Source organism: Lepus europaeus, chromosome 5, assembly GCF_033115175.1.
Source record: "Lepus europaeus isolate LE1 chromosome 5, mLepTim1.pri, whole genome shotgun sequence".
NCBI classification, from domain to species: Eukaryota; Metazoa; Chordata; class Mammalia; order Lagomorpha; family Leporidae; genus Lepus; species Lepus europaeus.
In genome coordinates, this window is record NC_084831.1 from 17,668,139 (window position 1) to 17,681,111 (window position 12,973).

Genomic DNA, 12,973 nt, shown 5'->3' on the forward strand with positions numbered 1-12,973 from the left:
GTGGCTCCTGGCTATCCAACTCTCACCCTGCACGCATGTGCGGCTACACCCCCAGGAGGGCACAGCTCTCACCCTGGCTGGGAGATGGGCGTGAGGTCTTGCACACTGGGCTGTGGGAGGGGCCTGTGCAGGTCAGACTGTTCCTGTTACAGGTAGGGAAGGGGCATGCCCAGAGCTCACGGCCAGCTGGGGACACAGCTGCGTCCCTCCGTTCATTCATCCTAGCAGCCAGACATCGTGTGAGTCGCTCCTGTGCACGGGGCTCCCGGCTGCACCCCAGGATGCACAGTCTAGATGAGCTCCCCCTGGGCCCTCAGCCCCGGCTCTGACTCCTGGGCAGCAGTTCAGCCTCCACGACCCCTGGAGCGGACGACATGCTCACTCACGTGTGACGAGCTCTCTGCACTCACCAGAGGAGCCTGCTGCCCTGGTGGGTGACCCGTGTCCCTGCCGTGCCAAGTTCACATTCACAGTGACCCCCCCATCACATGGGCCCGCAAGTGAAGGGGAGAGGAGGTCATAGTCTAGGGATAACCTTGACTCTGAGCTAATTTGTTAAAAATCTGATTGTTCAACACGGTGAGTTCATCTGTTAGGGCAACAAGCTACACCTTGAAGCTGCCTGTAGGTGCCAAAGACCCGAGGGACACAGGACAGTCCCTTTTCCTGGGTGAGATGACCTTGGAGCTCATGACCTAGAGCCAGGTGTGCTGAGGGCCTGGCCTGTCTTCCCATGGAAAGGCTGGGGGGGGGGCATCACCCCTGAGCCCCTCTCTACGTAGGCCCGTGGTGAGAGGGGGCAGGGCCCAGCAGGGCCTGGCCTGTCTTCCCAAGGAAAGGCTGGGGGGGGCATCACCCCTGAGCCCCTCTCTACGTAGGCCCCGTGGTGAGAGGGGGCAGGGCCCAGCAGCTTGAGCCTCACCTGCCTGCAGGGGTAAGGGTCTCTGAGGGCCGTTGATGGAGGAGGGGCCTCTGAGTATGCTGGGAGTTGGAAGGCCAACGATGGGTTCACGGAGGAGACTGAGGCCCAGAGGGGGCACGTTCTCCCGTGGGGCACCAGGAGGCTCTGGGGGGGCTGAGTGTGGAGCCTGACCCAGGCCTCCCTGACTCCCTGCCCCCACCCACCCCTCTCTGGCTCTGAAGCTCCCGGAGGGGCCCAGCCACAGTCACCTCTGTCCCCAGAGTCCTGCCCGTGGTGTTCGTTGAAAAAGAGTGGGTCAGGGTTCAAGCCCCAGCTCGTCCCCCGGTTCAGGGAGCCTGGGCAGTTACTGCAGCTCCCCGAGCCTCGTGCCTTCGCGTGGAGCTCGGTCAGGAAGGGCGGTCCTGCACGCACACGAGTGCCGTGAGAACCAGGTGACCGACTGGTGAGGGAGCTGGGAGCAGTGCGTGGCCCCTGGTGGGGGGCAGATCCGGGGAAGCTGGGAGCTGTGTTCTCCTTCCAGGTGGTCCGGGCGCCCCAGGGGGGCTGGGCCCGACCTACCTGCTGCCCTGGATGGGCTTGTTGTTGACGGTCTGCCACTCCGTCGACCCCACCTCCCGGGAGTAGATGTAGTAGCCCAGGAGCTCGGGGCCAGCGTCCACGGGCTCCCAGGTCAGGGAGACGGAAGTCTGCGTGTCTCGGAAAGCTTGAACTTGAGCTGGGGGAGGGAGTGTCGCTGAAAAAACAGAGAGGTGGGCTGAGTGAGGATGCTGCGCTCGTGGCTCTGAAAGGTGGGGGCAGGGGCAGCAGGGAGCCCCAACCCTGAGGCGGTCGGCGGGGGTGGGGGGGGTGAGCTTTGGGCTGGGGTTTCTCTCTGCTCTGCCCTGGGAGCAGCTCTGCTTTCCCCTATAGCTCCGAGGCCGGTGGTCACTCATCTCCACACGATTGCAATTTGGCTCCGGAATCACACAGGAGTTACCCCCCAAAGTCATAAGGGAATGGTGCTGAGAGGGTGCAAACTGAATCCCACGTGGTGTTTGGGGTGGGCCTCGTGGGAGCCCTCGGGCCATTGAGGGGCATGCCCTTGGAAGGTGGGGCTCCTCCCGAGAGTCTTGGAAGCCTGGGCCCTGCCTCTCTGTCTGTCCCTGGTTTGCCACGTGATCCTGTCTCTGAATGAGCTCTACCATCCTCATGGAGCCGTGGCCAATGCCTGTGTAAGTTAGCTTCCCCAGGTATTTCACTGTCGTAACAAAAATATGGCTAATAACCCCCCTGTCCCTGAGGTCACCAAGTCTGGCAGATCTCCTCTTCTGTCTTAGGAAAACTTGGTTCCCCTCCCTCAAAACCTTCTGTACCGACTCTCATGGCTCCCCAAGAGCAAGCGCCCCGAGTGGGGGCTGCCGTGACTTGTTAGACGGTTGATCAGTGAGTGGTCGGGCTGATGGCTGGCTGGCAGGTGCACGAGCTTCCCAGCGCTTGCGTCAGTCTGGGCTCCCCGCACATCTGCTGGTGGCTCCCCATTATCTGCTGCCCCCAGTGCGGGCTCCTCCAGCCTTCCGCTCCTTGACCTGCTCCACGTCTCTCCTCCTCCCTTGTCTCTGAGGGCCCTGCCCATCTCAGGCCTTTGTCCCCGACCCCTCGGCAGCCTCCACCCTCAGCCCGGCCTTCTCCTCTCCCAACTTTCCCCGAATACCTCTCCTTGTGTTCTGGAGGTGCCTAAAAGTGGACAGGGACAGGGTGAACTTGAAACCATGCCCCTGGTCAGTGCCTTGGATACAGATGCGAGAGGCCATCTGGTCTCCCTCCCTCAGCTTCAAGTTCCCTTGCCCTGCTTTTTTTTTTTTTTTTTTTTGACAGGCAGAGTGGACAGTGAGAGAGAGAGACAGAGAGAAAGGTCTTCCTTTGCCTTTGGTTCACCCTCCAATGGCCGCCGTGGCTGGCGCGCTGTGGCCGGCGCACCGCGATGATCCGAAGCCAGGAGCCAGGTGCTTATCCTGGTCTCCCATGCGGGTGCAGGGCCCAAGCACTTGGGCCATCCTCCACTGCCTTCCCTGGCCACAGCAGAGAGCTGGCCTGGAAGATGGGCAACCGGGACAGAATTCAGTGCCCCGACCGGGACTAGAACCCGGTGTGCCGGCGCCGCAAGGTGGAGGATTAGCATATTGAGCCGCGGCGCCGGCTTTTTTTTTTTTTTTTTAAGATTTATTTATCTCTTTGGAAGGCAGAGTTACAGAGAGAGAGGAGAGACAGAGAGACAGAGAAAGAGAGAGGTCTTCCATCTGCTGGTTCACTCTCCAAATGGCCACAATGGCGAGAGCTGTACCAGGCCAAAGCCAGGAGCCAAGAGTTTCTTCCTGCTCTCCTACAAGGGTCCAGGGGTCCAGGGACTCGGGCCATCCTCTGCTGCTTTACCATGTGCACCAGTGGGGCGCTGGATTGAAAGTGGAGAAGCTGGGACTTGAACCGGTGCTCATATGGGATGCTTGTGCGGCAGTCCATGGCTTCATCTACTGCAGGCCCCTTGCCCTGCTTTTATGATTGCAAATCCACCTCTTCCTAAGCTAAAAACTTCCCACAACACTGGATTGAGGGAGTGGCACAGCAGGCCCTACAGGGTCCCTGTATACGAGACTGATGAGCTCATTTATCTCCCCAATGGATGACATCTTGATGTTGGCCTTGTCTCGAGGGATTTCTTTTCCAGGAATCCCAGGCCCCAAGCAAAAAATAACTTCCACCTGCACGTAGCCCCCACTCAGACAGAAGGTCACTTGACCACCTCTGAAATTCTCTTCTTGACACAAGACTGGGGGCCAGCCTTGTGGCATAAACAATCAAGCCACCACCTGTGATGCCAGTATCTCATGTGGTTCCAGTCCTTGCTGCTCCACTTCTGATCCAGCTCCCTGATAATGTGCCTGGGAAAGCAGCAGAAGATGGCCAAAGTGGGCCGCTATACCCACGTGGGAGAGCCGGATGAAGAGCCAGGCTCCTGGCTTCGGCCTGGCCCAGCCCTGGTCGTTGCAACCATTTGAGGAGTGAACCTGCTAGATGGAAGATCTCTCTTTCTTTCTAACTCTGCCTTTCAAATAGCTAAATAAATCTTTTTTTTTAAAGACACAATATCGCTGATCAGTTAAAGAAGGACCTCCAGCACTGCACAGTGACCAGGGGCTTGGGCATGAGCTGAACGTGTGCCTCTCAGCCCCAACTTCAATCTGCACCCCTGGCCTCTGGGGAGCCCGGGAAGGAAGCCATAGCTGCCCGCCTCCTTGCTCTGAGCTTTGCAATAAACACTTTTTTTTTTTTTTTTTTTGACAGGCTGAGTGAGACAGAGAGACAGAGAAAAAGGTCTTCCTTCTGTTGGTTCACGCCCCAAATGGCTGCTTCCTCCTGGTTTCCCATGCGGGTGCAGGGCCCAAGCGCTTGGGCCATCCTCCACTGCACTCCCGGGCCACAGCAGAGAGCTGGCCTGGAAGAGGAGCAACCGAGACTAGAACCTGGCGCCCCAGCCGGGACTAGAACCCGGGGTACCGGCACCGCAGGCGGAGGATTAGCCTAGTGAGCCACGGTGCCGGCCAACACCTCTTTCTTCCACATCCCTGGCATCAGCGACTGGCTTGCTGCACGTCTGGCAGGCAGGCCGGCCAGATTTTGGGGGTCAAAGCCACTCCTCTGACCAGTCTGGGCTGTGTTCTAGAACAAACTCAGCGTCTATCCGAAGTCACTGAACCCGACCCTGAGCCGGGCGCTGCACTGGCCTAGCGCCTGCACTGAGAAACAGACTTGAGGTTCTGGCCTCAGGAAGGGCCTGTGGGCGACATCAGTGCTGGGACAGAGGGGAGAGGCCGCGGTGCCCCGGGGTGAGGGCAGAGGCTGGCAGGAGGCCCCCGGGGACCCCACGTGTCTCTGGGACCCACCACTACCCCAGGGCCAGAACCTGAGCTAAGGGGTGGAGTCGTCCTCAGACACTACACTCAGCATTTCCAGGAGGACTTCGTGACCCGGAGAAAGGTTTGTGCTGTCCCGTGGCCTTCTCCCTGCATGGCGTCTGCCTGTGTTTCGGAAAGGTGCGCTGACCCACGTGCAGTTAAAGGGCCATTGTCCAAAGTGCATTGTCCATCTGGGAAAAGCATCCGTGCACCTGTGAACCTCCTGCCCAGAGAAACATGGTTTCCAGGGCTTCCAACGTTACAGGCCCAAGGTCCTGGTGCCTCCAGTGAGAGGGTGGGAGAGGGTGGAGAGGGACACGGGCATGGCTCACACCCAGCGGCCTGGACCCCACGCCCCAGATGCTGACGGCCTGGCCGCGCCTGCAGTACCTGGCTGGCCCCTCAAGGCGATGGGCTCGCTGGGCTCCGAGGGCTCGCTCACGCCGTGCTGGTTCATGGCCCGCACGCGGAACACGTAGGACTTCCCCTTCTCCAGGTCCAGGAGGGCAAACCTTGGGGACTTCACGGGCGCCTCAGAGCTGATGGCCTCCCACATGCCGCTGCCTATGACCGACTGCGAGGAAGAGATGGGAATGGGCCGTGGAGAAGCGGTTTCCGGTTTCCGGGGCCAGCTCTGTGCTGGGAAACTCCCGCACTGCTCTCAGAGCCTCGTCCCTGGCCCAGGCTGCCCATGCCCTCAACCCCTACACCTTGACGCCTCCACCCTGAGGCCTTCTGAGCATCTCCGGTCCAGCACGCCCAGGCCCCAACTCTGGAACATTCTGCACCCACGTGCTGCCTGTGCCATGGTAGCTGCGGCCATCTTTCCAATGGCCTGGGCCTAACCCATGGAGGCGTCCTGGGCTCTTCCCTGCTTTCTCTCGTGCCTTAAACACATTCCATTGACAAATGCAGCTGATTCCTCCTTCAACTTCATCCAACCCTGACCCTGCCACACTCCTGCTCCCCGCGCCCCCGACCTTGACCCAGGCCACCATCCTCTCTCTCGAGTTATCTGAGCAGCCTCTCCCCTGGGCTCCCGGCTTCTACCTCTGACCCTTCTGATCTTTCTTCCAATAGCGTCAGAGCGTCAGAGGGACTTTTCACAACACAAGTCACATCAGCGCCTCGTCTGCTCCCACCCCCCAGGCCCTCATCTCCCACACAGCAAAGCTTTCCTTTGAATGGAGCCCCCATACCTTTCTGGCCACGGTCCACTTCCTGCATTGCCCACCCTCTACAGCCCTGGGCCTCGCTGCTGCTTCCCGACGGCCACCTCGGGGCCTTTGCACCTGCTGATCTCTCCTCATTTCCTTCAGATCCCTTAGCTCAAAACTCGCTTTCTGGAGGTCCTCGCCTGCGTCCCCTCCCCACGAACTAAGGGCTTCATCACCGGACCCCACAGCCTCACAGGAAGTCCCCATGTCGGAGAACGGGATCACCGGGGAGTGTGTAAAGAGGCCCATCTGGGTAACCAGAGCCTGCGCCCTCCTCGGGCTCTGTGCTGTGGGTTCGGGGAAGCCTGTCTCAGCCTGGGGGAGGTCAGGGGCGAGGGCACCCTCGGGTGGGGAGGGGTGCGTCTGTGTAGCAGTGAGGGTGCTCCCACATCGGCATGCCCGGTCCGAGTCCCGGCTCCACTGCTGCGCCCATGTCCCTGCTAATGTGCACCTGGGAGGCAGGGTCGACGGCCCAAGTACTTGGGTCCCTGCCGCCCATTGTGGGAGACTCTGATGGAGCTCCCAGCTCTGGCCAGGGCTGGCCAGCCACTGTGGGCATCTATGGATGGGAGCGCTCTCTCTGCCTCATAAACAAACAGAAAAATAAATGAATAAACAAATCAATAAAAGATGTCTCCCGAGGGAACACCTGGAGCTCTCATTTACCCGCCATACTGGACAAGTGCACGGGAGCACTCTCTCTCTGCCTCTCGAATGAATGAATGAGGCATACACACAGAAGAAATGGATGAATAATTCTCGCCCTGAGAAACACCTCCAGGCCAGGGGCTGCTGGCCCTGGCCGCGTGCTGGGTCTTATTCCACTCTCGAGACGGCTTCTCCCTCCCAGGCCAGGGGAAGCCGGGGCTCAGAGAAGTCAGGGCCGGGGCTCAGGATCACACAGCAACAGCCAGGGGCTGCCCAGGTCTTAGTGCCGCCTCCTCCACACCATGGGTCCACCACACACGAGCTGCTCCTGTCCCTGCTCTGTCCCCAGTGGCAACGCCTTCCTGTGCCTGCTACGGGTCCGTGCCTTTGGCTGGTGGCTGGGAGGCATCAGCTTAGCTTCCCTTCTGAAGTGGCCCTGCAGGGAAGAGGAGCCTATGGCCGGATCACCTGGCTCTTGGCTGTGTATTTCCGTGAACTGCCATTCCTCTCTGCTCTCAGCCTCTTGGGGACGGAGGCAATCGCAAAAGGCCACCTGGTCACTCCCCTGCCTCTGCGCTGGGCTCTCCCAGGCAGGAACCTGGCTTCTGCTCTCTGGAGGCCTCCCCCCTCGGGATGAGGGGGAGCCAGCCAGGGTCTCAGCAGGCCCCTGGCCTTCCCCACACCAGCTCCCAGTATGCCTGTCCCAGTGCAGGCTGTCCTGGGCCTGGGCCCGTGGGGTCCCCCACCTTCTCCAGGAAGTACGTCAGTGGGGCTTTGCCTCGGGGCCTTGGCTCGTCCCAGGCCAGAACCACGTAGGCATCTCGGATCTCACTGGCGTGCACGTTGGTGGGCGATCCAGGGATGGTCACGGTGTCTGCAATTGGAGATCATTGGGGATGGAGCTGGGTGGGGCCTCAGAGACCCCTCGTCTCAGCCCCTCATTCTGTAAAGGAGCCACCTGTGCCCAGAGAGGGGCAGGGACTTGGTCCAGGTCACCCAGTGAGGCTGGGCAGAGCTGGTGCCGGAACAGGAACCCTAACGTCCCACCAGGACTCTTCCCGGGGTGCTGCTCCTCCACAGCCCGGGAGCTGCATGACCCCCCCCCCCCATGGGGGCACACGGGTGCTTCTGTGCTCTGCCAGCCTGCCCCGGGCTCTCCAGGACACGCAGGAGGCTGGCGCGCTGTGGCAGTCTCGCGAGGGGCCTCATACCTTCAAAATCCTCTTCACTGATGGTGATCTTCTTCCCCAGGCCAAACGAGATCTCTAAGGATGGAGGGTGGAGCCCGGGAGGGCGGGGTCAAGGGAGGCCGGCTGGGGCCTGCCCTGCTGGGGGCTCTGAGTCCCGCCCCTGCCCGGGCCTGGCCTGTGGCCCTCGCTGCCCTGGGCCTCAGCCTTCTCTGGAGTCCACAGTGGAGCCTCACGACCCTTAGGCCCTGAGCTTGGTCTCCTGGGCAGGGTGGGGTCAGAGACGGGGAGCTTGGAGCTGACATCAAGGGTCCCTGGAGCTGGGGGCAAACCCAAGTCAGGGGGTCCCAAGGGCTGAGCGGGTTGGGAGCCCACACTCCCCCTAGGGCTGGGGCTCCTGGGGGGAAGGGCTGCTCTCCTCCCAGATTACAGGCGTCTGAAGAAGCTGTTGTGGGCCTTCTTCAGATTAGCATCTCCTATGGACAGGTTTGGCTTCTTCCATCAGACTAGCTATAGCTTCCCCCCAGGAGAGGAATTTCTGAGGGTAAGACTGCCTCCTCCATCAGATGCGGGACTCCTGAGGGCTGAACTATGTCTCCTCCATCAGACTAGGGGTTCCTGAGGGCTGGGTTATGCCTCCTCCATCAGACTAGGGGTTCCTAAGGGCTGGGTTATGCCTCCTCCATCAGACTGGGGTTCCTGTAATACTTGAGTAATAATTTGGGTGTGCCCCCAATGGCTTGTGTTTCAAAGTCCAAATCCCCAGAGTCTTACGGATTAAGAACGAGACTTAATCCAGTGATGGTGTCTGAAGGGGGAGGCCTTGGAAAGTGATGGGACTGGGTTAGCTTGAGGGTGGAGGCCCTGAGATGGCATCACTGCGGTTTATGACAAGAGGAGGTGCGTGGTCCTGCCATCCACCTTGCTCCTTGGACCCCAGGGCAGTGGGGCCGCCCGGTCTCGGACTTTGATCCTCCAGAACCGTGAACTGAGATAGACCTTCTAATGTCCTAGCTGCTTCCTCACAGCGATGTGTCAGCGATGGAAAGCTGGGTTCCTGAGGACAGTACTCTGTCTCTTCCATCAGACTAGGGGCTCCTAAGGACAGCATTGTGCCTCTTCCATCAGACCAGGGAGTCTTAAGGACAGCATTGTGCCTCTTCCATCAGACCAGGGAGTCTTAAGGACAGCATTGTGCCTCTTCCATCAGACTAGGGACTCTTAAGGACAGCATTGTGCCTCTTCCATCAGACCAGGGGTTCCTAGATGGCACTGTGTCTCTCCCATCAGACCAGGAGTTCCAAGGACAGTGCTGTGTCTCTTCCATCAGACCAGAAATTCCCGGGACAGGGCTGTGTCTCTTCCATCAGACTAGGGACTCCTGGGACAGGACTGTCTCTTCCATCAGACCAAAGTTCCCAGGACGGGGTTCTGTCTCTTCCATCAGACTAGGGGCTCTTAAGGACAGCACTTTGCCCCTTCCATCAGACTAGGGGCTCTTAAGGACAGCACTGTATCTCTTCTCTCAGACCAGGGGCTCCCAGGACAGGACTGTCTCTTCCCTCAGACCAGAGTCCCCAGGACAGGGCTGTGTCTCCCCTTTCTGACGACGGGGCGTGGCGTGGCCTATGCCACCTGTCTGCAGTGTGTGCAGAAGCTCTAAGAGTGCCCTGACTCGCGATCTAGGATGTCCTGGGGATGCTGCACCCACCTGTCTTCCTCCGGGCTGCGTCATGGTCACCCATGACAACGGCTGCTGAGGCCTTGGAGGGGAGGCTGCTGCCCGCCTTGTTGATGGCTCTCACCCGGAACCTGTAGCTCTGGCCTTCGATGAGGCCTTGGATTGGGCACCGACAGGTCCCCCCGGGGGCCTCGTGGCAGGGCACCCATTCCCCGGAGTCGCCCTGGCACCTGCAGAGATAGGATCCAGCTTTCAGCCCCTGCCCAGGACTTCCCAGCCAGAGTCTGCACGGGCTGCTCCCCTGGTACAGGTGGTGGGCCCAGCTCCTCTCTGCCAATCAAAGTCCCTGTGTCCAAGGTCAAAGCCTGGGTCAACTTTGAGATCCAGGGGGCCTTGTCACCACCTCCCACCGTGATGCTCCTGGAACAAGAGTTAGCACGATGGCCTCGCTCTGCATCACGGCATGTGGGCCACACGGCTCATGAGTGACAAGGTGAGGGTTTCAGCTGAGAGCCGCCCCTTCCTTGCCCACACATGCTCTGGATGGACTGTCCGAGCCTGGGCTCTCTGTGGCCTGACAGTGCCATTGTCCAGACCCGCCCCTCCCGCTCCCTGCTGGCGGGGCAGTGGGCACACGTGGGCCCAAGTCCTGCCTCTACTGGCACATGCTCGGGTTTCCTCTCTGCCCTCCCACTCAGTGTGTGCCCCAGAGGCCGCGGGGCAGTGACCTGCCTGGAGGCACCACCTCCCACCGCCCGCCCCCGGGTAACACTAACTCCTGCTCCATGCCCAGGAGTGCGGCCCGGGACATCTTTGAAGGCAGACCCAGGGCTGCCCCTCTCCTGGGACTCCCCGCCTGCAGAGTGTGAGAGCCGACTGACCGCTCGATGGAGTAGCCGGTGATGGGGCTGCCGCGGGTGTCGCTGGGCGGGGCCCAGGTCAGGATCAGGCAGTCTCTGTTCACATCCAGGCACTGGACGTTCAGCGGGGAGCCTGGGGCTCCGGGCTTCTCCGCGGCCGCATCTGAAGCCCGGGGGAGGGCCCTTCAGCTGATGGCCGCGTGGCCACGAGCCCTCCCCCCTCCTGCCCAGCGCCCTCTTTCCCCTGAATCCCCCAAGGGCTCCATCTTGAAGGGCCTGACAACCCCACCCCCAAACAGCAGCCGCTCTGCGGGGAGCTGACGGTGCGTTTTTCGGGAGCCCATCTCACAGCAGGCACTGAGGACGTGGCCTGATCCCCTCGGAGCCCAGGGCAACCCTGCGCTGTGCACAGGGGGAAACTGAGTCTCACAGAGGAAAGCCACCCAGCCAGGACCTGACCCAGACTGGGCTCAAGGCCCAGGAGGCAGCTATCAACTGGAGACCAGGACACCCCAGCCCCACGCTCAGCCCACGCTCCCAGCTCACAGGCTGTGTGGGGGTTCTTCCCGAGACCCCGGACCAGCACGGCCATGTTTTCCGCAGGGAAGCGGAGGCTCCAGGAGCACCTGGGACTCGCCTGGGGCCTCGTCCTGGCCTGCGCCAGCCCTCACCTCGCACGAACACGTAGGCGCTCTGCTGCCGGGGCCCAGAGGGCGAGGGCACCTGCACCACGTAGAGCCCCTCGTCCTCCTTGTAGGCGCAGGACACCCGCAGGGACGCCTGGCGGTCGGCGTACAGGATCTGCCAGCGGCCCAGGGACCTCAGCAGCCTCCCTGTGCAGGGAACGGGGTCCGGTGTGAGTCTGTGGGGGCGTCTGACCCCACCCAGCCAGGCAGGGGGAGGAGCTGGAGGCTCAGCTTGGGGCTGGGGGTACCGTGGAGCCTCCAGGGATTTGCTGAACAGCCCTCTGCAGGAAGTGGGGGTGACGCGCGGGCCCGTGAGGAGGGGCTCAAGGAGGGGGTGTCCGAGGGTCCTGGGGGAGATCAGGGGCCTGGTGAAGGGGAGGGGTTGTGGGGGCTCCTTGAGTGTTATAGAGGGAGGATGGGGCTCAGGAAAGGGGCCGAGTCTCTGAAAGTGGGGGCTCAGGGTGGGACCTTGAGAGTGCGGGGGACTCAGCAAGGCCCTGTGGGGTTCGGCGAGAGTGGGGAGCCCCCTCTTCCCTGTGCCCCACACAGGGGCTCCTCCTCCCATCAGCACATCTGCCCTGGAGGGTCTACACGTCTGGGAGACAGCTGTTTCTTCGGGCTCCTTCGGGCCCCTCCGCCTCCGCCCTCAGCAGGTGCAGTGCCCAGGGCCCTGGGCATGGGGTGGCTGCACTCCTTGTCCTTTGGCTTCAGGCCTGGGCACAGCTGGGCAGGAGCCCAGTGCCCTTCTCTCCCCTCAGGGCCATCTCTTCTGCCTTAGTTGAGCAGCCTGCTCCAGCCTTTGTCCGTGGCGCCCCCAGATTCCTCCCAGCTCTCGAGTCAGCAATCACCCGGCCTGGCTCTGGGAAGCCCACAGCCTGCCCCGAGCACAGGAGCCACCACCCTGACTCCTGGCCACCACCTGACTCCTGGCCTCGGCCTCACTCACTCCAGGGTGGCAACGATGCACGCAGACCACGGCAGCACCAGTGAGTGGCGGCTAGGATTGTGCTGACGGCTGCTTCCCTCCTCCCAGACAGACGGATCCCTGAGCTTGGGCTTGTCCAGCCCTGCCCTGGCCCAGCACCCCCACCCAGATGCTTGGCGACCATTTGTGGGGTGACCGGGTGACCGTCTCACCCCATCTGCTTTCTCGGCCTCTGAGCTGGCCGAGGCTGGGGGAGGGTGTGAGCCAGCCTCCCTGAAGCGGGGCAGGGTGGGCTCCCAGGGCTGGGGACGGAGCCAGGCTCTTGGCACTCGGCCTGGGAGGCGAGTCACAGGGGCGCCGGGATGGGGCCCTCACCATCTCGGAACCACAGGATGTTCTGCTCGGCGTCCAGCACGTCCTCGGACAGCAGGCAGGACAGGGAGAAGGGCTCCTTCTCACGGGCGAACACGGGCTTCAGCACAGACGTGAACTCCACGTCACGGCCAAACATGGATCCTGGGGTGGGAAGAGAAGGTCGGGACAGAAGGTGACCGAGCCGGCCAGGCTGGCCTGGGCTCAGGTGGACACGGGTACCCTGCGGGGCATCCCAGGCTGCTGGATCAGGGCTCACATTTCCTAAGGTGGCCTTGATGAGGGGACGGGGCCTGGTGTTTAGTGGGGGACCAGCTAGGCCAAGATAGCAAACACCCAAGGCCAAGTTCCTCTGGCTTTGGGCATTGCCTGTTGACCCCAGTTGTGGTCAGAGGGCAGCTTAGCAGCTGGGGCAACCCTGGGGTACCCTGGGACCCCTGAAATGAGGGTGCAGCTAATAACTCCTCCGTGCCAAGGACTCTGTTCTCAAAAGGGTCCCCAACACGCCCCTCCCTCGAAGGCCCGCCCCTCCCACAGCCCGCTTAC

General features: G+C 61.6%; 1 protein-coding gene across 1 annotated transcript in view; it reads right to left on the reverse strand.

Annotated features, from left to right (window-relative positions):
* MYOM3 (myomesin 3) overlaps positions 1-12,973 on the reverse strand; it is a 47,007-nt gene that overhangs the window by 22,324 nt on the left and 11,710 nt on the right. The window contains exons 9-16 of the mRNA XM_062190635.1: positions 12,431-12,571; positions 11,116-11,277; positions 10,466-10,607; positions 9,615-9,814; positions 7,928-7,981; positions 7,463-7,590; positions 5,242-5,425; positions 1,481-1,655 (exon numbers count right to left, since the gene is read on the reverse strand). Coding sequence (XP_062046619.1) covers positions 1,481-1,655; positions 5,242-5,425; positions 7,463-7,590; positions 7,928-7,981; positions 9,615-9,814; positions 10,466-10,607; positions 11,116-11,277; positions 12,431-12,571 — 1,186 coding nt within the window. The remainder of the gene's footprint in view (positions 1-1,480; positions 1,656-5,241; positions 5,426-7,462; positions 7,591-7,927; positions 7,982-9,614; positions 9,815-10,465; positions 10,608-11,115; positions 11,278-12,430; positions 12,572-12,973) is intronic.